This window comes from Grus americana, chromosome 4, assembly GCF_028858705.1.
Source record: "Grus americana isolate bGruAme1 chromosome 4, bGruAme1.mat, whole genome shotgun sequence".
Classification (NCBI taxonomy): Eukaryota; Metazoa; Chordata; class Aves; order Gruiformes; family Gruidae; genus Grus; species Grus americana.
In genome coordinates, this window is record NC_072855.1 from 59,225,713 (window position 1) to 59,251,913 (window position 26,201).

The window sequence follows — 26,201 nt, forward strand, 5'->3', positions numbered from 1 at the left end:
GTTAATCTGCTTTATCTTAAGGTAAAGTTTTATTTGTAATTGAACCCATTCTTACATGACACTTCCTTTGAAGAATATTTTGTTTGCCATTCATTGCTGGTGGCTTTTTCTCAGGTGCAAGTAAATTGTTTCTGTGAAGACAGATAAAAGGCTTTTGAGAACTTGTTATCCAAAAATGCAATTATTTTCTTTTATGTAAGCTTGAATAAGTCCAAGGAATACATGGCATGTCTCTGATTCACTTGGTTAGCTACTGAATTCTTTCTTCCCTCCAGTAAACCCGTCAGGTTGTGCTTGCCATGTGATGTTTGTCCCCTCAGCTCCTATGCTTTCCATCTTCCTGTCGTGCCAGTGGGCAATCCCTTCCTTGAGGTAGGGCTTGCCATCAGCCTGGCATCCAGAGCCTGTTTTAACCACAGAGCGTACTTTGTAAGTCAATACAAAGTCAGCTGCCTGCAATTGTCACGCATCTCTGACCTTTCCCAGACTCTTGGGATCACCTGCAGTCTGCAGCCTTTGGAGTCGTGACCCAGACAGTCTGGCAGTGTTCGCCAGGCCAGCGGAGATGACCTGCATACCAAGGGGAGCTCTTACTGGGATCATTCCTTCCCCAGTGGACAGACCAGATAGAAGGACTATACTAGGAAATACTGTCTTCCATTCTAGAGGGTGGTGAGAACATAAGAAAAAACTTTTTTACTGTGAGAGTGGTTGAACATTGAAACAGGTTGTCAGGAGAAGTTATGGGGTGTCCATCCTCAGAGATATGCAAAACCCAATCGGACATGATCCTGAGCACCCTTGTCCAGCTGCCCTTGTTTTGGGCTAGACCATCTCCAGATTTCCCCTCCCACCTCAGCTACTCTGTGATTCTCTTCTTCCAAAGTGCCTGGCAGCTTCAGGAAAAGGCACATGGCCATGCCTAAGTGGCAGGTACTGTCTCAGATGATCTGACTGCCCCTCAACTGTTTCTGTGACAGGTGAATGCACTAGTAGACAACCTAAAGAAGATTGACACCAGGTTGTCTTCATGCTTGACCCTTAGATGCAGCACCCAGTGCTGTTGTCCCCAACTTGTCTGGCACTCTTAGCATTCATTGAGTAATCAATGAAAATAGCAGGGCACGGAAGGCAAAACAATCCATTCTGTGCAACCTAGGTAGAGAGCAGGTTACCCAAGAGTGAGCTCAGCCAGAAGGTCTCACAGGGAGGCAGCAAACCAAGTGGGACCCTCATTTGGTACTCAGCAGTCTTGCCTGAAGCATGCTGCATTTTTTCTGTCAGTGACTCAGCTCCTGAACTGAGGCTGAAAGGCCAGCCAAAGGTGAAACGGCTGCAGGATGGAGGTCTTGGGCTTGACTTTCATTATGTCTAATTTAGTCTATGAAGCCTTGACGGCTAATGCAGTCTACGATAAATCAGGCGATTGCTCACAAGAATCATGTTTAGGATCTGGCACACTGCTGCAGAGCAAAGTGGAACATATAATGAATGTCTGTGGCAGAAAGCGTCTCAGAGAGCCAGACTCCATTTGGCTTCTGCTAGACAGGTTAGCTGCTAACATATAACATGAAATCAAATCCAAGCTACCATTTTCTGGGGACATAGCGATGTAGGAAAAGCCTTGCTTAGAGCCTGCTGTCTTTCGCTGAGATCTGCGTTAGTGCTCCCAGTAAGCCTCTCTAGCACTTCTGATGTGTGAATGCTGCTGTTCTTTTCTTTAAGATGTGCCTGTAAAAGATTTATTTTTATCTTAACATGCCTTATTTCTTTGTAGGCCTAGTCCAATTCCTATAAAGATCTCCTGTCTCTCTGGAGATGCTGTGCATCTTGACTGGGAGAGGATTTGTGGAGTGGATGTAGAGAGCGGCTTGTTAGCCTGATTGCTAGGCAACACCTGGAAGAAAATGCGGGCTGGTCTGTTTCCCTGTACCGAGTAGCAGCTCTGGCTGAGCAGCTGCAGAGGACAGGTACATGTGTGCTACCTTTTTGCCTCAAATGGGGCGACAGGCTATGAATTCTTTTTTAATGACTCTGGCAGTGGGGGACTTCTGTTGTTTAAGGGCGTGTTCAGTATTCTGGGCTGGTCTATCTGGCTGCAACTCAGATGGGTGTAGCAGTTTCTGTTATAAGGGCCTGGAAAGAGGGACTAACTGGAAACCAACCAGGGTAGGATCTAGCATACTTCAGAGCTTGAGGCCATGGCTCTAGCCTCTGAGAGCCTCCACATGCTCGGTATCTCAAGGCTGCATGGGCATGTAATAAAACCTTGCCCCAAGTAACTTTCTGAGGCTCAAGGTAAAGGACCTGGCTTCTCTCCCAGCCCTGACGTTGGCTCTTTCATTCTGTTCTTCTAGTGGATTTTCTGAGTTTGTTTTTTTACTGATCAGTTATTAAAAGCCATGATTGGGAATTTCATGTGGCAAAGGAAAGCATGGGATATTAAACTGGTGACCTTTTTGTTGTCAAAAGAGTAGAATTGTGTAGCATGTCCACAGCTGAAGTTAAAAAGTGTAAAGAAAGGCAGCTCATTTCAAGCTTCCCCTGAATTCTGAAAGCCAAGTGCAAGATACCTATGTGTTTTTAGGAGGGGGAGGCCTGAACCCATAACTGAGCTGTCAAGGTGTGCTGATGGAAAATGAGTGGACTCGTCCTAGGGAAGGATTTCATTGCAGTGTGACAGTTTGATCTTATCAGATGCTCACAGAATCACAGAGTAATTTAGTTTGGGAAGGATGTACAGAGGTCATATCGTTGAACTCCCTGCTCAAAGCAGGTCTAATTAGTCCAGGTTGTTTAAGGCCATGCTGTTTAACAGTGCTTCTGTCAGTTCTGTTAAATATCACTGGCAAGAACATTCACTTCTCAGTTTAAAAGTAATGCCTGACCGCTGTCTTTGGTCTAAAATTCGTGGCCTCAGTTGAGTAACTGGTAGACAATTATGTAAAACATCTTTGCTTGTAAATTCCGAAGATGTTATTGCTATGGCGCTTGGCCAATGGTCTTCTCTAAAGGCATTCTTCGTCTCTACAGCCAAGGAGCCTATGTAAGTATGCAAACATAAACCAAGGTAGCCTATTATTACCATTCTTAGGCAAGCAGTCTGTCTGACCGGCTGGGCTGACTTTGCAGGGTTAAACAGAGAGAATGGTCATTACATGTTTTTACACTTTCATTCACAAAATCCTGTGCACCCACATTCTCAGATTTCCACCCCACGCTCTGATAGCTAGTTTCTGTACTGCTTCCCTGGTATTAACCAAAAAGGTTAGTAACTGCCTCAGCTTACTGAATAACCCTGTAATACCAAGCACTTTGCAACTTGCTAATTTATTGTGAGGAAAATTGTTCCTTAATGATTGTCTTTTCTTGGCCTGTCTGTGCCATTGTTCCTGGGGTACAGTTATGTGTAAGTTGATTTTGCATAATCCGGCAAATATATTTCCTTATTTTCCACTGTTTTGGCAGGACAGTTCATTTTAACAGTTAATTATTTTGAAAACAAAAGTGACCTACTTCAATTTTTATTAGGCAGATCACAAAAAATTCTTGATTGTAAGGAAATCAAATCATGTTTTTGGAATATCTCTGTTGTTCACATTCTGGGGTAACAACAAGAAGGTCTGTCCTAGTGTGCTCTGAAAGTTACCGGAAGTTCACTCATCTGTTGTCCAAGACCCTTCCTCTAGCACTAACTCCTGAGACCCTTTGCAGTCTGGTGGTCTTATAATGAATGTTCTTTGTCTCCATGAAATCTTGTTGCAGAGGCCAAGATCTCACGTAACTTTTATCTCAAACTCTAGCTATTTGCTAAAACCTGCTGCTGCTGGAACGTGTTTTTTACCTGACCCAGGTAGGCAGAGCTGGCCTTTGAACTTTGGGGCACATCAGGGAAAATTCTGTGCATCTGACTTCAAGGGCCACCTTTTCCCAGTGTGCTCAGCCTGAGTGCTCAGGGCACCTCATTAGTAGTCTTTAAATACTAATGAAGAAATTAATGTTATTAAACCACTAATAATGCTGCCAACTTTTACCTCTGTGAGCAGACACCGCTATGCACAGCCTCAGCCTGACCATTCTGGACAGAAATTGCTATGTGCTTTTTTGCGTTACAGCCCAAACGTAATGAAGCTTTTTCTGTTCCAGGAGTGTGTTTTGTAAGGATGACAGGTTTTGTGATCACAGTATTAAAAAAGAAAGAAAAAAAATTAAACCAAAGAATTCTAAGGTATTTTCTTGACTCCTGGATTGGTTTGTAATCGATCTCCAGCATTCCATCGAGTGCTGGAGTTCCTGTGGGTGTGTGTGTTTCTGGGTGGAGCAGGGATTTCCTTTGTGCACAAACTTTTTTGAGTTTTATTAATCTTAAAAAAGAAAATAACGGGGCTGGGAGGGATGGAGGGAATGCCTAGGGAGGATATTAGTACTTGACAGGTAACTGTATTCAGTCAGTAAAGCCCCACATAAGGTAGGTAGCTGCAGCAATTCCCTTTCTACAGGGAGCTAGGAGGGGCCAAGAAAAACAATTGATTTGATCAAAACAAAGGAAGAAATCAATGCTGGAGAAATAGGAGATGCTGTGCAGGAGTGCTCAGCTTTTCCCACTGTCCTAAAAATTGGATGTCCAGACACTTGCTTGTATAATTGCATTGAAGTGCCAGTGAATGGGCATCTTTGGGGAAAGATGGAAAAGGACTAGGTATGATTAGGTGACATTTTCCTCTTGTTTTTTTGTTTTTTTTTTTTAAACCCTCTGTTGCTGAGGTTCTTTCTGGAAGATAATAAGTTTTCCCATAAAAATGCCTGTGAAATCTTGAGATTTCATTGGAAAACCAAATACTTCAAACTTTTTGGCAGAAATCCCAGCGCATCAAACACTAGAAACCAGGAGTTTGGTTTCTGGTAATTTTCCTTTTTTGTTTGGGATTTTAGCTCCAAGTGCAGAATTTCTCACAAGAGAATATCCATTTTTCCCCTTTCCAGCTGGCTCTGAAGAATCATGTTTGTGCTGGGAAAAGGAATTCCAAGGAGATTGGTCGCCCTTTTCACAGAGTAAGCATTTTCCACAGGCGGGGTTATGCCAACCATTAAATGACTAACATGTAATTAGGAGGCTGGATACTTATAGTTGTCATGTCCCTGATGCCAAGGGAGTCCAGGATAGCTGTAGAGGAGTGAGCATCGAGGGAGATCAGGCTTGGCTGACCAAGCCATTTATGTCTATATTTGTTTTTATGTTTGGCCTTTGTGTTGGCTATCTCAGGAGGCAAGTGACTTAGCGTTGCGGACAGTGCAGTGCCTCTCCCGTGTGGGTTTTACAGTGAGTGTACGGTAGAAGGTGCTGCCGCTCAAGAGAAGGCCTACTGTAGGGATACAAGTTGGACAGACAGGGAGTGCTGGAAAAGGGAAATCTCACACACTTCCTGTTCTGCTGTGGTGAAGAACAAGTCTTCTTGCCTGGGCTGGTTTATCTGCTCTGTCCATCTCTGCCTGGGGAGCTCTTTGATGCGGAGCTGATCTGAAGGTTACAGTCTCCTTATCAACTCCATGCTCACCTCTGTTTGTTTTTATTCTGAAGTTCGCTCCCTCATTTTGCAATAACCCACAGGGTGCTGGGTGTTACGCCAGCCGTGCCTCAATGAAGGATCTTCATTCAACACCTTTCCCTTCCCGTCACACCAGTCAATGCGACTCCTGCATTTTCCAGCAGCATTCGCTACGCAGTCCAGACTTTAGTCAAACCTTGGTTGGCGGTCAGAAAGGCTACCAGACCTACCGGGACCTACCATGGGATCTTCAAAAGTAGGTGGCACGTCTTAACTTGGCAAGTTTGATTTGGAGATGTAATGGTGGTAAAGGATACTGTCTGTGGGAGAGCTTTAGGACTTCAAGGACATATATAGATCAGAAAAGAAATCTGTTTGCTCTCTTGGAAGGTCCTGACCTTGGACCTCATTGCTCTATCTCTACCCCTTTCATCCTTTTAGATCTAGGGGACATCATGGATCTGTCTGTCTGAAATGTGCAGCCTGAAAAGGGGTGATACACAGAGGGAAAGCTAAACAATAAGTTGCAGGCTGAAAAGGAGGTTTTGGAGGTTGTGGTGTGGATGGAAAGAATAATGTATGGCTGGAGTAAGAAATGCAGAGAGAAATCCTTCCCTGGTATGGCCAGGATCACAAAGATTTGCTTTCTGTTTGGACAGATGAGGTGATAGCTTAGGTTGACATGTACTTTTCCTCCCTGCGATTGTCTTATCCTGTTCCCAGCAGGCTTTTATTGCAGCAGTGCAGACTCCAGGAAGCTCTTTTGTGTCAAAATCAAATGTTAACACAATTTTGGGAAGCAATGGGTTTTGATCAGGTCTAGTTGCAATATTATTTCCCCCAAACCCTGTGAAAGGTCCCAGTTAAACCGGTGACAGCAGCACAACTACATAAGGAGAACACTATAGGTGTCAATTTTGACCCTAGTATTAAGGAGAAAGCCAGTATTTCTAGTGAGTAATGACAAGGTGTTTTGTATCTGAAAGTATTTTCTGCAGTCAGAGATGTTGGATATCCTTAGTTTTGTTTTACTGTAACAATATTTAAGACAGTGCTGGAAAGTTCAAAGTATTTTTACAAGAAAAGTCTCCCAGCTGGGACACTCTCCTATGCTCTTTTGGGTCAGAGCAGGGATCTGGTCATAACATAAATGTACAGCGAGCCTCCTGGAATTTGTTGTTTCTGTTGAACGCTCTGGTTCCTGGATTCATGTAGCAATAGGAGATGCTCAGTCTCCCTTGAGTTTGTTTTTTGTTGTTGCCTCAGCGATTGATGAAGCTTAAAAGTATGACCTCAGAAACAAAATCCAAAATAACCTGGTTTTTTTGTTGGTTTTTTTTTTTTTTTTTTTTAACACCCTAATGATTTGGCTGGATGGCTGATTTTTTGTGTGTGATGGCTACAGACTACAATATTAGTCTTCTCTCTGGCATTACTTTGGGCAAATGGCATGGATGATTGCAAGATACTACTTATTTTTTCCATCCTCAGTATTTTTAAAAGTTAGAGTTTTTTAATGATTTAGGGACATATTGAAGTAGAAACATTGTTTCTGGATTGACAGAATTATTCTTTATGCCCATTTCACTGTTCTTCTCATTTTGTGAGGGCAATATCATTTTAGTCGATACAGTGTTGACTTTGCTAGGACAAGACTGAGTTCAGCTTTTGGTTCTGTGCTCCTTAGTGGTACCCTGCTCAATACTCAAAGATCCTCTGCGCTGTTTAATATCCATACCTTAAAAGTTATGCTGCTCTAACTGTCAGGTGAGGAAGAAATCTCCATCAGTTGTGAATACCAGTTTGCGTGTGTTACATTAAGAGGGAGAGTTGTCTACCTAGCAGAATTGAAAAGCCATTCCTTTTTCTAGTTAGATGTAAATCTAGTTGCCATGTCTTGTTGATAACAGTGGTGTAAATAATTTTAATAACAGAGTGCTAGAGGGAAGTTAAATAACATCTGAGTCCAGTTAGGTTGGATCCTAGTTAGGAAAGGATTTAGTTTAAGTAGTTGTTTAGATTACTATAAAATCTAAAGTACGTTAAGGGAAATCTATGTTGGATAATTAAACATTACACATTTGGGAAGGGATGGAGACTGGCTGGCCTTAATCAAAGACCCTGTGTAGCCTGTTAAATGTCCAGAGTTCTTTGCTGGGCAGGGATGTAGATCTGAGCGTGGAGCTGTAAGCCTTGCTGTTTGAGCTCATCATGCTGTTCCTTAGTCTGTTGTAAGAGTGGTGCTTCACTATTAGTTTTATCTAGTTCCAAGATGCCTCTTTTCACAACATGCAAACCTAAGTTGGATCATGTGCTCCATAAAATCCTTCAGGAAGCAAAGCTGGTAAGGAAAACTGGGTGGAGTAGACAGCCTTGCTGGTCTTGTCTCTCTGTTGTGCTGTGTCCTGCAGTCTGGGGAGCAAATGCAGTGTCCTACCCACAACTTCCTTGTGAAGGTCTCGTGCCCTGGCAGGGTGAGGTACAGCGTAGCTGGTGTTGTATGTGGTAGTCTAAAAGTGAATATGTAGGTGGAAATGCAGTGCCACTCGCACCAATTTGTCATGCAGTAGGTGGGCAAAATGAATGTAAATTACAGACTGCTGAGGTGTAGCAGGAAATGGATACCAGCCCTGGTGCAAGGACGCTCATGTCCCATTGGCATTAGTGGGAGTTAACCTTGATTATTGCAGGAGGCAGATGTGGTTCCTGCACGGTGCCAAACAGAAACCTATTCTGGTCAGTTTGCCCCAGAGTAGATCCTGATTCCAGGAAACCCTAGTGAAATACTTTTGATTCTGGTACTCATCACACCTGATTTGACTCATATGGAATTGGTACCATTTGTGTTTCCTTGCCACATTCACTCAGTTTCTGACCATTTTAGACAGGAAAACCAGAATGAGAAAGGACCTCCTCCTGAGCCTTAAAATCTAGTCCTCTTTGTTAGCTGAGCAAGCCCCAGTGCAAACCCAGCAACTCTGCTGTTCCTGTTAGAGGGTGTTGCAGAAGTGCCTCACTTTAAATTTTTTCACGGACAGTTTTATGATTGGGCACTTTTAGTCAGCATAAAATTTTAAAATCAAGTCATTCTACTTTCATCACATACTCCGTCCATGTCTGTATTTCTGGTTACACAGAGATCTTCATTCCGAATGAAGTTGAGCTAACACAAAGCTGGGGATGCTTCTGATTCAAGACAATTTGAAAACTTCATGTGATCTGTGGACAGATCTGGTGTTAACAGGGGGACAGATTTCATACAGAACTGAACATGGGAATTCTCCGGTTTCTCTGCCACTGGAGAATCGCCTGGGGTTTCAGAGTCTTAGCTGAACCTCTTGTCTAAGGAAACTTTTCTAATTTCAGCAGCATTTCTCCCATGAAGAGATTTGCCCATCTCTGTTCAGTGAAAATATGTTGCTAGATTACAGCATCTCACTGTTTATCTACCCAGCCTAGCAATTGTTTATTATATATAAAGAATAAAATATGGAAAACCTTATTATTCAGCCAGAGATGTAAGCTTCCAAACTACAGGAAAATCTGGGTACTTTGGGTCAGATTCTCAGTGGATATAAGCTGTCACAGATGCACACAGACTATCACGAAGGCGGAAGGGCTGATCTGTTGTATCAAACTTGTAGAACTCTTCAGGAGTGATGTTAAGTATAGTTGTTTTACAGTGACATTTCATATACCAGTAAACAGACTTATTTCAGTAAGTAGATTAAAACACCATCACTGTCCTATTATGTGTGTATTTATATATTACAATTATTATATATTTATAATAATTATATATTACAATATATTACAATTATTGCTAAGGCTGGTACAATGCTTTTATCAATTTTTTTCTCAAATTTTGTTTGTCTCTCTTTTTAATATGAGAGAAGTACCGCATATATTCTAAAAATTGTGATGAAAATGTCTGTCTAAGCATACCTTTCTTATAGGACTAAAACCAAAGCACATTTAATAGCCCACAAGAGATCATCTCTAGCTGACTGTTTTAGGTTTGGCTGTTAGGCTGTCCTGTCAGCACCTTTCTTGAGCAGACACTGTCAGTGCGTGCATGCCAAAGCAGAGCCTGTGTTCTCTTTCATGGTGTATGCTGACTTAGCTAGACACTGTCTCTGATATGAAGCTCACTGCAGGTAATGGAGGGTTTCCCACAGGTGTCAGAGCGTGCTTTCTGCCCTGGTGAGGAAGACCTTTGAGGCTCTTCCTCTGAAACAGACAGTTTGTCTCGTAGAAGGCAGTTTTAATTCTGCTTCTTTGCAAGAACTGAATCTAAATTCAAATAGGTAAAAGACACTGTTATTTCTCTTGTGAACTAACAGTTTCAGGCTGTAGTGAGGCAAGTACATGAATGATTTGTTTAATGCAATGTTTACGATACGTTTATTGAACAGCACCCTTAAAAAACCCAAGATATTAAGTAAAAATTCTAAATTTTTCTTTGAGACTGACTTTTTTTCCCCCTGATACTCCTTTGTTACAAAAAGTCAACAGACATAATTAGCTGTGCCTTTCTTATGTCTGCTTGTAAAAGGCATAAGGGGAGGGATCCCTCTGGCTCTGCATTTATTGGTGTGAGCTCCTTCTTGAGGAAAGGGTTCCGGGGGCGCTTCTTTATGCTCCTGATGGGGGTGACCCTCGTACAGAATGCAGGGCTCCAAATCACTTACCACCACTCAGGAAAGGTTTCAGTGGGTATTTCTAGGAAAATGCCAGCTGAATGCCAGTTGAAAAAGGCAAGACAGTGTTAGGAATTAGTAGGAAACAAAGAGAGAACAACCAAGTAAAATTGTTATGTCAGTGTGGGCAATTTTATATCAGGTTTTTGTTTCTCTTTGTCAACAAATATTTCACTTCTTTTCCTAATTGGACAAATCTTAATTTGGAACTTGGTGGTCTTCTGCCAAGAGATGAAACCGAGTCCCTGATTGCAATGTATTTAAGATTACTGCATGGGCATGGTTGTCTGGGAAAAAGCAGAGTCTTCGGGGTAGAGGGGAGGACCATGTAGGCTGCAAGCAGAAAGGACCCAGGCAGATAAGCCCACTGAGGTCAGTGGGAGGTTTTCAGCTGGTATTTGGTTCAGGCTTAAAATCTCCATTTCTGCTCTGGAGGATTTCAGTGACCTTCTCAGCCAGAGTGTTTTGAATCCTGCTGTGCATTTCTAGGTTACACTCCCTGTTCCCTCTCTGTTGAGCAGATAGTTCCCAAGGAGTTAGCAGGAACTGCTTGACTCTTGATCTGAGAAAATAAATTCCCGCTGTTGAACTTTTATCAGCTCTCCGCAGAGGATTTGAGCTCTGATGGGCCATTGTGTGGATGGAAGCTGTTTCAGTTCTGGGATAGTTACTTCTCTTGTGTGTGTTGAATCCCTGTAAGTACTGTCCAACTTTACACAGTGGGACATCTTGTCAGATGAAATAATTGAACTTTGAGGCATGAATCTCAGGAGACATAGCAAAGCAGCAGTAAAGTTCAAAGTTAACGGGAATAGAAAAGTATCAGCCCAGCAATCTTTGTGGTTTTGTCTCACAGATATCTTTGAAAACTTGGATTTGAAATCCTCCTGGTGTGCTCAGTCTGCACTTCTATTCAAATGGGGAAGTATCCAGATGGTACAGCCTAACCAAGGACAATGTACTCAAAAATACCTCTTGTTTTTAAAACCAATTTTTGTTTTTAAAATGAATTAGGAGTGGAGAGTAAACCTTAACAGTTGTTTCATGTTGTTATTTAAAAGGAAGGGGGAAAGTTTATTCAGAAAAAAAGGAGGAAAAAAAAGACATCCCAAGTCCCAAAACAGCCCCCCCTTCCCCCCCCTTAATTGACTTTCTAAGATGTATTTATCAAACAGCTGCTAGTCTGAACAATTTCGTTCAGAAGCTGATGCTGAGTCCCCTCTGCACCTCTTTGAAATTATGCTCTCAAACAGGTTTCATGAATTAAGTGAAAGTCACGTGTGTGAGTAGAATTGCGTGTGAGTAACTGTTGTGGACTGAGATTTCTGTTTGCTAAATGATACTTGAAAGGGAAGAAATAAGAGTTATAAAAAATGTTACACTATGTACAAAAGAATGCTGAAAAGTTTTCAAATTATATAGTACTCAATATTTAACTGTGTCCCAGCCATGTTACATCTGGTCTGAAACCGCTCTTTCACTGATATGATAGTAATTTCTTCATGCTCACCTGCTGTGGTTTAGAGGTGGCATCCAGCCTTTCAAATGGGCTTCTCAAAACCGGCATTTTGGTTTGGGGCTATGCCAGGATCATTATAGCTGAAAGACCTTCTGAGCGTTTTTCCTTCTGTGCAGCTTAATCAAGACAACTGCTTTTTAAATGAGAGTATCTACAAGAATGAATGTGAGTAGGTTGTGTCAAGTGAAATGTGGTTTTTTGTTTTGTTGGCTTTTTTTCTAACTTAGTCTCACTTGAAACATAGTAGAAATATTTGCAAAGCATATAAGCCAGGCAAAGGACTACTACCTGGAGTGGCAGGAAAAAACCCCCATCAAATGCACATGACAAATTAAAGCTGAACTTGCCACTGACTTTATGGTTTCACCTAGGAGGTACTATTGAGTGATATTATTCTTAATGAGGTGGAGTCCTGACTACTTATACCTGCATATTTTTGTTTCTCCAGTTAAAGTTTTAAGGCAACTTCCATACAGTAGTCTTAGAAATAACTTTGGAGCTGCTCATCTCCAAAATCTTAACAGGACTGATTTCTGTTGGGTTTGGGGTTTTTTTCCCCCTGCTGTGGATTCACAGGTGTATTTTGAAGCAAATCAGATGTGAGGTTAATTAATAGCTGTTTTAGAGGATAGCAGGACTAAGGAAACACTAGCTAGGAGATCCAGGACAAGTCAGAAGAGATATGAGTGACAAATGAGAATTCACATTTTTACTCTATCAAATGTCACGGTATTCAGCCTGAGTCAGTTGTTTTCCAAGCCGAAGTAATAAGGCTGTAAGTGTAAGGCTTTACAATGAAATTAGAACGAAATATCAGAACCAGCTTTGATATTGATGTACAGTGCACAGTGTGCTTGCTGTCCCATTTGTGCATGCAGCTGCAGTGGTCACTTGCAATTATTTTCAACTTATTTTAATGTATTTAAACTTAACGGCTCATGAGGTATGTGTTCTGGAAGTGAGCTATATATATTTCTTTATGAATGTGGGAACTCACTGAGATGCCTCATACCCTCAGGAGAGGATCCCTGCAGCCTGCTTTTGTGGGGGAGGCTGTACCTTAACCTGAAGGTGTGCATGATTGCATGAGTGAAGTAGCTGGCTCTAGAGTGAAGGACTCTGCCAAAAATTGTGGCTTCCTGTTCTGTATGTTGTAATAGCTGATAACATAATAGAAAAATGGCTTTAAGGATCTTCACATGTCTTTGAGTTTATAGCCGAAGGTAGAATTCACTAAGTAACCTTTTTCAGGCAGTTTTTTCTTTAACTATAACACTGACCTACTGACTGTTGACTTTCCTTGAGTTAATTTGGATTAACACCTGTGTAATTAAGAGCACGGCAGAGAGAAGTATCTAGTAAGAACCTATGTTCCCTGGTCCGCTCACATGTCCTTGCCCTTCTCTGTCATTCCATCACTTCAGCAAATGCTGCTTAAAGCAGTGCTTGCCTTTTGCTTTTAGATTTAGTCTGAGTAAAACAGGAAGCAGAGGCTGGCCCTCTGAAATCTCTTTTTCTTTTTTTTGTCCAGCCCTGCTTTGCAGGCTGAAATGGACTGAGCAGCTCGGATAATGTACAGATATGTACTATACAAAACATGGGATGCTTTTTTACCGATTTTATTGCACAAAGAAGTTTTGGGACCAAAGGTGCGAATCTGTCTGTGATAACTGATTTGTTTAACCAATTGAAAGCTGCCTACACTGCTGTATGAAAGTTCACCTAGATGAAAAATAAGTTTTATTCTTGCAAATTTCCAGTCGGGAGTCACATAAGAAAGTGCTTAGTGAGACTCCTATTTAATTTGGCCCTAATATTAAAAAATAAATACCCCCCTCAAACCCAACCAACTGTGTTCTGTGATTTCTAGCATATCCCAAAATCTATTTCAAAATAGTCTTGAGTCATGGTTTCATTTTCAAGGGTGTTGGGTGAGAAGTCGATTAATACTGCTGGGAAGAATCAGCTGATGCTGAGGGAGAAAACTTTAGCTTCATTTTTGGGGATTTTAAATAGAAAAGGACCTCTTATTAATCTTTTCCCTTTGTTGTTCTAATTTTCCTTCAGAATTCATCAGCCAGCCATCAAAATAAGACATCTTGAACCCTGGAAAATTGCTCTGATTGTTATTGGAACAGCAGTGGCAGCAGCTGTCACCATTGGTCTCCTAGTTTATTTTCTGGCATATGGTAAGTTTTACATAACATATCACTGATCCTGTTCAGTGCATTTCCTTTGTGCTTGTTGTGCCACACAATGCTGGGAGTTTGATTTTCATCAGTCTGTCGAAAGCTCACTTGGGGAAAAACACCGGCTTCTCTAGAGCTCTCTTTTCTCACTTAGCATCTTTGCACATCTCTTAGGAACATTTCCTGCTGTGCAGGGTGGTTTAGGGTTGTGGTTTCTGTTGGCTTTCACTTGCTTTCACTCTTTTCACATCTTCGTCATGATGTACTTCTGTGGTGAGGTCAACACACAAGTCTTTTGGTCTCCCTTACGCGAGTGACAAACAAAGCCTTCTGCTTCTCTCTACCTGTGGTGTTTCTCTGTTCCCTTGCCCTGATCACCAGCAGCCGCCTGCCAGGGCTTGGAGTTGAGTGGGCATACAGGCCAGGAAGGAAGGTAGCTGACTGGCAAGACGCGGCTTGTGATCCTGCATGCGGCCAAAGTGGTAATATGAATATTTGGCCACAAATGTAACTGTTGGGGAAACTGGGCTTTTTGTCACTACTTGGCTTAGATCAACTGAGTTCTCACTCCTGGACTCCTAGCTTTTCAAAGCCGTATTTGAATGGGTTGGATACAGGTGAAGGCTCATCTGCTCCCTAGATATCTGGATATCAGTCAGCCCCAAGTGTTTCTCTAAGGTTCATTCATCTTGATTCTTTCGGTATTGCCTGTTCCTCTTCTTTCCCTTACAGATCAGAAGCTGTTCTATTACAGTGGCAACATAAAAATCACGAACATCCGGTACAATAATGAATTGTCCAGACAGTCCTCGGGAAGGTTTAGAGACCTGAGTGAGAGGGTTGAGAGACTGGTAAGTGTGGACCATTGTGCCTTTCTGTTGTTCAGGACCATGTGATAATACAAGAGTCATTAACGTGAACAGCACACTCTTAGACCACAGGTGTCTGGTGTACCCTGAGCCCCCATGGTTAGCAGACCTGGGAAATGGATAGCATGAGAGTCATGATCATACCTGGCAGACCAGGCACTTGCCAGTCTGCTTGTTCTAGCACATCACCTCTCTTTGTCCCTGCATGGAGGACAAGTAGATATTGACAATAATCTCAGCTTCCTCCTATATCACTAATAATTTCTGTGTGTCTTCTCTTTCACTGCCCTAAGCCTGACTTTGTGATTTATGCCCCACTGTCTCTGAGGAAAGCATGCTTTTACACCCTCTCCTTTACGGGGTGGGGAACTCTACCTGCCAGGCTGTTGCTGTGTGTTGAGAAAACAATACATGAGCCCTTTTCCCGCGCCTTCGGTATGTTTTGTTGGGAAACCCTCCTACAAATAGCAGAGGCTGCTGAGTGTCTCTCAGTCATACAGTAGCTATGGAAATAAATAGACACATTGCAATTTCCTTTCTTGTTTTCTCTTTGAGACACTTCCCCACGGATGTTAATTACAGAGTTCAGCTCTTTACAGCAATAAGCATGTGATTGTGCTTGTATCTTTTTGTGTTTCATTCATCAGAGTCCGATGTCTATCTCTTACCTCCTGTTTAGCAACCTTGCACAGATACTCAGTTAATAGGACAATCAATGCTTTGGGCCCCACTGTCATTTAATTTAGGGCCATGCCACTTGTCCACAACAAAATGTGAGCTGTGCTGAACATTGTTCTGGAGATGTAGGGTGCTACATAGGGGTTTGGAAGTGCTAGCATCTTTCTGGCTCCACAGCTGAGGGCCTTGGAGATCTTAGTCAAGTTGTCCTCTTTTCTGTACTTGTTTCCTTTCTGCCCTCTTTGCCTACCAGGGACCGTACCATATTTCCCAAGATGTGCTCCTGGTGCATGTCTTCATGTACAGAGTCTTACATAAGCTGCATTTACTTAGGTGCTACCACTTTACAACTATTACCTAATAATTGCAGGTTTTTAAGCTTGTGATGTAGGACCTTGGAGAGGGAATGTTCTCCCTGACCAAGAAGACATTGTGTATTGCTGAGGGGGGAGGAAGGCAAGGCCTGGGGAGAAGTCTGAGGAATAATGCTTCATTGAGTAAAGTTGTATCCCTTTCTCCCACTCCGTTCCCTCTTCATTTTTTAAAAATGTGGCTCCTTTGGCAAAGAAACACTTAATTTAGCTAAGAAGTTCTTTCAGACATTGTTCAATGCAGTCAGATTTCCTCTGAACATGGCTATTAATTTAGATGTTTGAATGGAAGCCAATGCTTTAGAAACCCTGTCTTCTCTATGGATGTCGAGCACTTCTGACAGTAGTGACAGTAAATACCAGTGCTGGTTGAGCAGTGAGAACCATTATTTCTGAGCATGTTAATTGTACCTGATAAGTAACACCATAACAAACATACAGAGAACTATGTTGCCTTTCCTTCATTCCTGTGACTTTTCTTGCGAGCTGTCTTTAATTCAGCCATTAACTTCTACCTCCCCCTCTCAAATTTGGCAAGTTCTTTGCTGTAATTTTAGGTCAGCTGATATAAATGGCTCCTGCCATAAACTTTGACTTCTTCTGGTTTTAGCTCCAGGTGTTCCATCTAACAAGGATGTATGAGATTGAGAATTGTCCATAAGCTTATTTAAAGTGACTCCATACACTAATGAATAACAGTATGTTCCTTGTAAGTCTGATTCTCTACAAGCAAAACTCAGCTTGTGGTGATAAAAATCAAAGCAATCTTTCCAGAGGCAGAAATATCTCTTGACTTGACAGACAGCTGTCTCAGAGCATCTGCGTTTTTATTTTCAGGGTTTTCACACCATCTCTTTAATAGAGGAGAGAGTTGAGTTTTTTATTGCCTTTCCTGTTTTGTCTGGATTTACCAAAGTCCTTTGCAGTGTCTTGCAGGCTGGTGTCAGGGTTTTGGATGTCCAAGCCTTCCCATTGTCATAGTCGTAACGATACCTTGAGCTCATGTTGTGAAACAGTGAGTCAATGCAGATAAATGCAATGTCTTTCACAATACTTGGTGCAAAGTGAACAGAAGTGAGTCATCTCTGATAATCAGAAGCATTCAAATTACCTGACTTAGAGTAACTCCCTGCCAAGTTCTCCCTTCTCTGATCCCTCCCTGATGAAGCCTCCTTCTTTTGTCCCCAGAACAACCCTGAAAGGAGCTCTTTTCACAGTTGATGTTTCACCAGGAAAAATGTTTTTGCTCCTATAGGGATGTTACCCCACATCTTCCTTGGGACTGGCAGTAAATGTCCTGATGTTTGCTTTGGTTTCCAGAGTTGAGTAGTAACACCCATTGTGTGAACGACATTCCCGGACTCTCTTATCTCATTGAAGGTGGGAGGGAATGCAGCGAGATCATGCCAGAGAGCTGATGAAGCTGGTGCACCAGTCAACATCTCAGGGCTGACTGGAAAGTCTGGAAAATGTCTTGTGGGGTGGAGCTGGGGGGACTGAGGAACAGATGATGAAAGGTCTTTGCTCCTTGCCTGACTTCCTGCAAACAGCTGTGAGGGTTTCCTTTGTGCTCTCTTGAAAAAGTAGACCTGACTGAATGCCACTGTGGAAAGAGATGTTCTAGCTCACCAGAGCCTCCTTGTTTCTGGACCAGTTGTTCTTCCCTTGCCAAGCTAAAATGCACTGTGCTAGACCATCCCGTCTTGCACTGGATAAAAAGGGCACAGTCACAGCCTTAGCGGCTTCTTCCCCAAGGAGCCTCTATTTTATAGTTGGTTCACTTAATGCTTGGCTGATCTGCACAACTTTTACCCACTGTTTTTCTCCAACTCCTGCACCAGACTTGGATTTTTTTCTCCTCCCACAAAATGTATTAATTCTTTCAGATTTCCCAAGAATGCCTTGGAGGCTCCAACTACCCTCTTACTGACAGCATCCCAGGAGACATTTCCAAGGCCCCGCTCTAAGCTTTGCTTCTTCAGCCCTTCTGACACCCCAAAGTGTGCAGGGAGCTGAGACAGCCAGCTCTAGATAGACCTGGGTGACTGGGATGATCCCAGTTGCCTACTCTGGGCAGCAGCACTAACTGCCTTGTGTGCAGGGAGGAGGGTGGAGGCTTTGTGTCCAGTGTGGAAAGTCAACTTTGACCCCAGGGGAAGGAGGTGTACATTCAGGAGGGCTTGAAATGAGCTCATCAAGCCCATCTTAATGAGAATTGTTGCAGCTGAAGACTGGCAAGTGTCTATATGTGAGAGAGTAGTGGATACCAAGCAGCCACAGCATGTGATGCCTTCAATACATGGCTGCTTGCTCAATAAAAATGGACATCACCCTTTACCCTGCCCACTGTTGGGCTGCAAATGTACCTGTCTGCTCTTTTTACCACTACAATGACTTTCCAATACTTTGTCCTAGATGTTGTGGGCTTTCCCTTCTTCAAGGAGAACGTATGCCACCCTTCTCCTTTCCCAGGCACCTAGTATCCCCCTGTCTCTTTCTCCTCTGGCCAGAGCTGTTCCCAGCCATGCTGTCAGGCTGCTTCTCCCTGTCCCAGTCCATGTGCCTTTGTGGACTCTTGTATTAGACACTGTACCCTCCCCTGCTTCTGGGGCTATGCCCTGTCCATTATCCCCTATGCTCTCCTGCTCCCATGTGATGGTAAGCCAGGCCGTGGATTGGGTGGATGGATGCTCCTCGGGTATGAGTGTAGCATGGCTCCCTCCTTGGCTAATTGGGTGGCTGGGGGAGAGGCAAGGTGTTTGTTTTCTTTCTGTGAGTGCCTTGAGCCATGGAATGGACCGGCATGGATTTCCCCTGTTGTTTTATCACCCACAAGGCACCTGGGCTCTCATCTGTCCTTCCACCATCTGAAACCCACACAGAACTAACTGGCTGTATCTGGGCAGAGTGGTTGGGGATTGTATTAAGAGGATACCTGGGTACTTCCCCTGGTACTGCCTATCCCAATATTTCTATCGAAGTCATGGAATTTCATCAGGTAACTTGCCTTGGGACTCAGCATTGTGTGTCAGGACATATCTTTTAGAAACAGACATCTTGCTTCAGTGACTTCAAGTGATAAGAGAATCTTCTGTGTCCTTAAGTACAGATGTTGGGAAAAGTTTTTAATGAATACAGCTCTTGAAGTTTGTCCTGTCTGGTAGAATTGAATTAGTGTGGGTTTAATTTAGAAATAGTGTCTCTACTGGGTATTGCAGAGGCACTTGTGATACCACAGGAAAATTCTGCACAATAGTTCTGATGACTGTGCCTGTTCTCAGTCAGTTTAAGGACTGACTGATCAGTCCCTGTACTGGAGCTGGTAAGGAAGGAGGCAGTTTTCTCCCTTGGGAGATGATGATTTTAGAGGTTGTTAACACATTTCTCTCACTACAAGGGAGGAGAAGCCAAGGGGCAGGCAGGTGCCACGCACTCCCCCCCCCCCCCCCCCCCATTCTTTGTGCTGCTAAGGTGAGTGAGGATCCCAACGACTAAGTGCAGCATTTGGTACTCAGTAGTTCTCTGGAGATCTGCACATCCCTGCCACTTTGTGGCTCACAAACAGGGCTTGTTAGCTGAATCCAATGCCTCTGCTTAGTTGCCCTCTGTGCCACCACCGCGAAGGATGAAGGATGCCAGCAGGGTGCAATGGGAGCTTACTTTGTCCTCTACATGCTCAGTGGTGCAGATTCTCAGCTGCTTCAGCACAATTCAATTACAATCAAAGCACCCCGCAGTTTCCCAGCCCCTGGGCACTGATGTCTCCTTTGTGCAGACAGGGAACTGAGTTGGAGAAGGTTGAAAGGCCAAATCCATAAAGCCACTTCAGGACCTGAAGAGATCCCCTGAGATAGGAAAGAATTTTTCAAGTGCCTATGGGTAATCAGGAAAGGACCCACCTAGTTCCTTTGGCACACTTAGGTTTTATTCACCCTCATCACAATACTTGAGTTTTTTTGTGTTTGTTCTCTTCTAACTCCCATGTAGACACTTATGTTTCTGTGGAAAGCAGAGCTTTAATACCTGATAACCTTGTTTGGTGAATGGGTTAGCTTTCAACAGGATGCTTGTAACTGAAAGACTATCTGCTTTATACCCAGTGGTAAGCTTGTAGTCATGGCCATGACATCAGGAAGTACCTTGTATCATTTGAGTTGTGAATAGCTTACTGTCACATTTGCAAGGCCAAAGCCTGAAGTACTGGCTGAGGTTTCCATCTGAGGTGAACTCAAAGGAAACCTAGCAGAAAAGACAGACAGCAGTGAGTGAGTAGATGAGACCGCTGTTTTATGACACTTGGCCTTTTTAGGGTCAGACGTGACTCACCTCTTCCTGGGGAGCAGAAGCGTGTGTGTGTATATTTGGGAGAGAGAGGGAGGTGAAATACAAATGACTTCAGAGCCAAGAGCTAGCTGCGAAGCTGGCTGAAACTGTATACGAGGCGTGTTTGTGATACCTTCTATGTGGGTGTTAAGGAAAAGCTCAGAAATGTGTGGCTTGCTCGATCAGTGCCTCATGGCCCTTGGGTCGGGAGGTTAATTCAGTAGAAGCAGATCCCCAAGGCAGCAGGTTTTAGAAACACTCCTAAAGACTATTTGCTCTGGAAAAACAGACCGTGAGGACTAATTTAGAGGTGATAACTGAATGTGCCCCAAGAAAAGGGAGTGTGCTGAAGTTCAAGGGAGTCTAACATGATTCTCTTTTTTACAGCAAGTTGAAAAGTACAAGTATCTACATATGTCATGTAGCTTCATTTGCTGCATGTGTGCTGTTCCCCCTCACCTCCCACAAAACACTTATTTTCCCCTCCCAGCCCCTGAAACAAAAGAAAATTGAAGATAAATTGGACAGATCACAGAAAGAGAAATTATGGTAGCTGCACCAGCCAAATCTTTCCAAAGATTTTTCAGAGTCCTGCACCACCCAGACCAAACTGAGTAAGAATGTTCCTGATTGTAATAAGTTTCAAAAGCAATTTGGTAGTGATTTCAGATATGGATCCCAAAATTTAAAATCTAAGTCCTTATTTAAACGCAAGTATTCCTAGGCTCTGTATGTGCTCCCTCAAGTACTTGCTTAGTACCTATATGAGGTGAAAAGAACAGAACTTTTATTGAAAGTTTTTCTTGTTCTTCACTGAAGGCAATTTTATTTAGAATTGCATTTATAGTACAAAAGCCAGGAAAATGAAGCTTTGAAAATGAAGCTTTTTAGAGACTTTCTAACAATCCTCTCCCTTTGTTCTTGTTCTGTAAAATAATGTTGTAAAATGGAAAAAAAAATCTTTTATCTATGCAAAAAAGATCTTTAAGAAGCATTTTGAGAAAAAAAAATCGTAAAATAAATGTAGGGCATTTGACAACTTCTGCTTTAAAAGCTCTATTTTAAGGGAACGGTTCTCACAAATAGGAAGCATTGTCCTTGGACTAGCACGGTACAATAAGGGTGCCCTCTATGGGTGACTGGGGCTAGAAACAAAGCAGAAAGCGTCTTTCCTCGGTAATTCAGCCAACTGGGAAACATGGCAATGTAACAGTGGCCAAGATGACAGTGTAGCGACTTGTTTATTTAGCTCTGGAATTAGAGGTTGACAGCACACTCGATTGTCAGTGTGTATATATACAGGTGTGGCCTTAAAGATATAGGTGAAATGCTGTACACTGAGAGAGGAAATAACTCACAGAAAGCACTTGCATCTCACTTTTGATGCTTTTTCCAGAAATTCCTGTTGAAATCAAAAGAAGAGAAAGACAACTGGCATAGGCATATACTGCATTGATTTAAAAACTGAGATGCTTTCTTGCTTTAACTTTTGTTTCCAGTTTTTCCTATTTCCACAGGTCACAGTAGCAGAGGAAACTCAAAAAATATTGAGGAAAGTACAAAGTACTTTAAAATGCTAGCATGAGCTGATGCAGTGTAGTGCATCAAGCTGTAGCTTAGTGTTTTTCCTCACCTGTAAGATCTCAAACCATCAGTGTGGTCTACTTAAATAGCATTAATTTCCAGGATGAAATGGTTAGTTATAAACAATGTGCCTAATATCCAACTTTTTCTGTAACTTAAATTCAACAATCCTTCAACTTCATTGATTCTTTGACTTACTAATACAATGTAATTTTCTCAAGTAATAGGCATACAAGCTGATTTTTCTTCTTCATTTTTCTCTTGGTTCATCAAGGCAGAAAAATCATAAGAAGACACCTCCCACCCTCAAAATAAGTAACTCTAATTCAGATCCAGTATGTGGCAAGAAAAGCTATAAAATGTGCACAAGAAAAATGGATGTGAACCTGAGCTGGAAGAAGGAATTCAAAATGAAATAAAGGGCAGTTATCAATAGTGTGTGTGATTAAGGGTAGAATCTTATCTTAATTATAGACCCATAATCCAGAATTACTGCATTGTTTACAGGCAATTAAATCAATGAAGTGATTCAAGATGTGAACTGGTGTCACTGAGATCAAAATCTGACCTGTCAGGAGAGTGGTTGTTTAGAACAAGGTGTTGTCAAAAGGGAGAATCCAAATTCAGTACTGAACTTGTGTGGTTGATGGTATTTGGGCACTTGTAACCTGAGTACATCACTATTGATCTTCCTTAGATTTCATAAAAGTATTCTCTTCCTAAAAGCTATTCGCTCCTGTATTTCAGCTCCTCCCTCTAAGTATTGCTTAAAAAAACAGAGGGTGCAGATTAATTTTCCTGGGAAAAGCATACTTTTGGGGAAAAAACCCCAAGAAACACACAAAAGCCCTTCTCTGGATATTGGCCCAGATGGTTTTCTCTCCAAACTTGATTTTCTCTCCGAAAGTTGGAAAATCTCCTCCCTAAGAGGACAAAATTTCAATGGCAGTGTGAAAGTTTTAGGAAGCTAATTATGGACAATTGAAAGCAGGGAGTAGGAATGGGAATACTGAGGTGACCTTAATTCCAGTTGTCACTATTACATAGCTATAATGAAACTCTCATGCCATTACGTGCCTTTGAAATTAGTTGCATTAGGTATAAGCACAGTACTTTAAATCCTGAGGTTAACCCATGTATTAGTCCTCTTAACTTCTTTTATCCGAAAGACCAATCTTTTTAGGAACTACTGTACAAGGTCAGTTATTTCTCTTTTGCAGCTGACGCCTCCAAGAACCATCCAGGTGAGCTCCTTATTTTAGTGCAAAGTCAGATAGTGATTACTTACCTCCCAGCTTTAGCAGTCCACTTATTTAGTTTAAACTCTGTGAAGAGTTTGTGATACCATTTGCAGATGTATGGGATCACACTGCTCTTGCCCGCCATGACACATACTGTCTTTGTGTACGTGTGGTTCCTGAAGGGAAGGTTTCTGATCTTCTGGTGTGCTGGAGGCCTGTGGATCATTATACTGCTCTCCTTCAGGTCCATTTTCTTCGCCTCAGGCAAGCACTGTGGCTGTAGGGCTGTCCCTGCTGTGAGTAATTGGTGTATCTGTTTCTAAGGGGAGTGTGATGTCCACATCCTGGTTTGGGACAGTGCCAGGTTCAGCTTTTGCTGTCCCCGTCTGTTTTTCTCCTCCTGCCCTCTTTCCCTCTACTTTCTGGTAGGGTTCCCAACTGCCCTCTCAGCTGAAACCTGGGCAGGAGGTATGTCAGGTTCTCAAGGGAGCTGCTACTGGATTTGCATTATGGTCAGCTCTGGGGGTCTCAGCAGGTTGAGCTGTAAATTGGATGCAAATTGGCCAGCAAGTTGGGTGCTAGGTATAGAATTAACACAACTGATTAGTAGTAATTGATATTATATGATTGCCACAACAGCTGGGCAAAGTCACTGAACCAGGTGGTATGTTCCAATTAATATTTGTGCTCAAAAAGCTTTAAAAATCACTAATGATAGGCTTTACATCCTAAAGACCTAGTGAGGCAAGAGGAAGAATGTAGTATGAGGATAGCTGTTGAAGGACTAAACTGGCAGCAGGCAAAAGAGAAATAGTATTGAGCAACAAGAGGATTTGTGCTCCCAAAGCTACTGTATGCTTTTGAGCATCACACGCAAATAATTCAGTGGGTTCAGCAAATATTCCAGTTCTGTCAAACTAGATTTAAGATAACCTTTTTGACAAAACCCTGCTACCTTGTGTGCAGTGGCAGAGCAGTGCATGGTGGGAGAAGGCAAGGGCTGACACAGCCAACCTTGCCAGGTCACTTCCAGACCCAGCGACATATCTGGGCAAGCCCAGCTCATGTCAGTCCTGTCCTACACTGGAGTGATGGGATCCCTGTTGCATGTGACCTACTTCCAGAGCTTTGGGGGTTTTTGGGTCCCAGGGAGGCAGGGCATATTGGGTGACTCCGAAATCATGACGATTTTAGTAGGTTGCTCACAGGCCTCAGAAGTTTGGCTGCGGTGTGACACAAGAAAAAGAGGATAATTATGAGATCCGGAGTTATTCAAGATAGGATAGGAAAACAAGTCTTGTTCATCAAGGTGTAAAGCAATTTCTGGCTGTGGGGAATGAGGAAGAATTTCCTTTCTGGCTGGGTTTTTACAGGTGAGAACGTTTTGCCCTCTTACTGCATCTTTGCCACTATTAGTTACTGTATTGGAATAGACAGACCAGTGTTTGGAAGTGAAGTTCCATTTGTCTTAGAAAATTATACTGTATGGAGAGATGATTTGTAAAAATTTCTTTTTTGTAATAATTTCTTTTTTGTAAAAATTTCTTTTTTGTAAAAATTTCTTTTTTGTAAAAAAATTGACGAAATACCAGATGGCATTAAGCTAAATTAGCCAGCAAACATTAACTTAAAGAAAACCTTGTTTGGACAAACGCTAAAATAAAGGCTGTCAGGGAAGATGCTACTCACTTGAAGGGAGCCGGACTTGGCACTTGGTTAAGCATGCTTATTGACCTTGCCTGCAGCAGCAACTGTCACCATTGAGAAGCTGCTAGACAAAGAGCCATGAAAAAAAGTGAGATAGACTTAATGAGTGGTGAATGTAAGGGATCTGGTCATGACAGTGTCACTTTTGACTGGAGGTAATCAAAGCAAAATGCTTAAAATGAGTGTAGATGCTTCTTCCAGGCATGACCAGGTCTAACCTAGTTACAGGACAAAGTTTTAGTTGCTTTTGCTTCCAGGGCTGTGACTCAAGCTGAAAAGAAAGCTATAAGCAGGCTGGAGAAAAATGATTACTCTTTGATATGGGTGTGAAAGGCTTTACCAGAAGATAAATAGAAAAAAACATGAGACAGAACATTAATCTTTGAAATTTATCTGAAGGCATCTTGCTACATCTTTTCTTCGTACATAAAATCTATATTAATATAAAGATTAGTGTTAATAATTCAGGTTACCAAAATCATTGTTGAAGGAAAGAGGAGATTTGAGACAGATTCATATCTGTCACACGAGTTCATCAGCAGGTGGGAGATGGGGCCACAGTGCAGAGGTTTGGCTAGCATGTCTTTCCTGATAAGATACAGCAGTTTGTAAAAGTAAAAAATACCAGGTCAAGTTTGAAGGTGTTAAAGGCCCTGAATGGATCACTGGAAACAAAACCACTCTCCAGGGGTTTTTTTTTATCTATTGGTGATGTAGTACTAAGGCAACTCTTCAGGAGGGGAAAGTTAGTGACAGTATGTAAGAGGAAAAGTGGCCATTTCCTCATTCAGATATGAAATTGTGAAAGAGAATGGAAGTAACATAAATCCAGTAATTTTGGTATAATTTTAAATCATATGCTTACTGTTCTCTCCATAAAAATAACATCCCTTTTGGATTAAATTTTCTGAAAACAATGTCTGTTGCTGATAGTTCAGTTGCATTTGAACTCCTTAGATTCCTTTGGTAAAAAGCACAATGTGTAATTGTGTTTTGCCAGATGCCACTGGAAATCTGTCTTTGCTGCAGCACGTGGTGTTCCTGATCAGACTATAGAACATCTAGGAAGTGGTCCAGAGGAGGAAAGGAGAAAGCTGAACATGTTGGGAGTACAAAAAACACAACCACATGAGCTGCTTAGGCTGTAGCAAAGATACACAAGAGGATGGGTGACAGAAGTAAGGATCCCTCTATATGCTGCAGAAATGCCGGCGGAAAGTGTAGCAAACCCACTTGCAATCTCTGAGATGAGACAGTACAGATAGCTTGAAAACACAATTGCCAGGAGGAGATAAAGGATTTGGGAATGTCATACTGACTTAACCCTCCCATGCAAGGGATTGTGAATTCTCGCCCTCTTCAGTCCCAAGCTTAAAGTCAGCCTGCTTTTGCTTTACTCTTTAGCAATGTAGAAGCTGGAGGTGTACCTCAGCCCAGCTCAAGACTCTTTTTTGTTTGCAAAGCACTCTGCAAA

The 26,201-nt window shown here is 42.3% G+C and overlaps 1 protein-coding gene across 1 annotated transcript in view; it reads left to right on the plus strand.

Annotated features, from left to right (window-relative positions):
* Positions 1-5,638: 5,638 nt before the first annotated feature.
* Positions 5,639-26,201, plus strand: part of LOC129206064 (transmembrane protease serine 11E-like) — a 42,478-nt gene continuing 21,915 nt past the window's right edge. The window contains exons 1-3 of the mRNA XM_054824694.1: positions 5,639-5,802; positions 13,833-13,954; positions 14,687-14,805. Of these exons, the coding sequence (XP_054680669.1) occupies positions 5,639-5,802; positions 13,833-13,954; positions 14,687-14,805 (405 nt within the window). The remainder of the gene's footprint in view (positions 5,803-13,832; positions 13,955-14,686; positions 14,806-26,201) is intronic.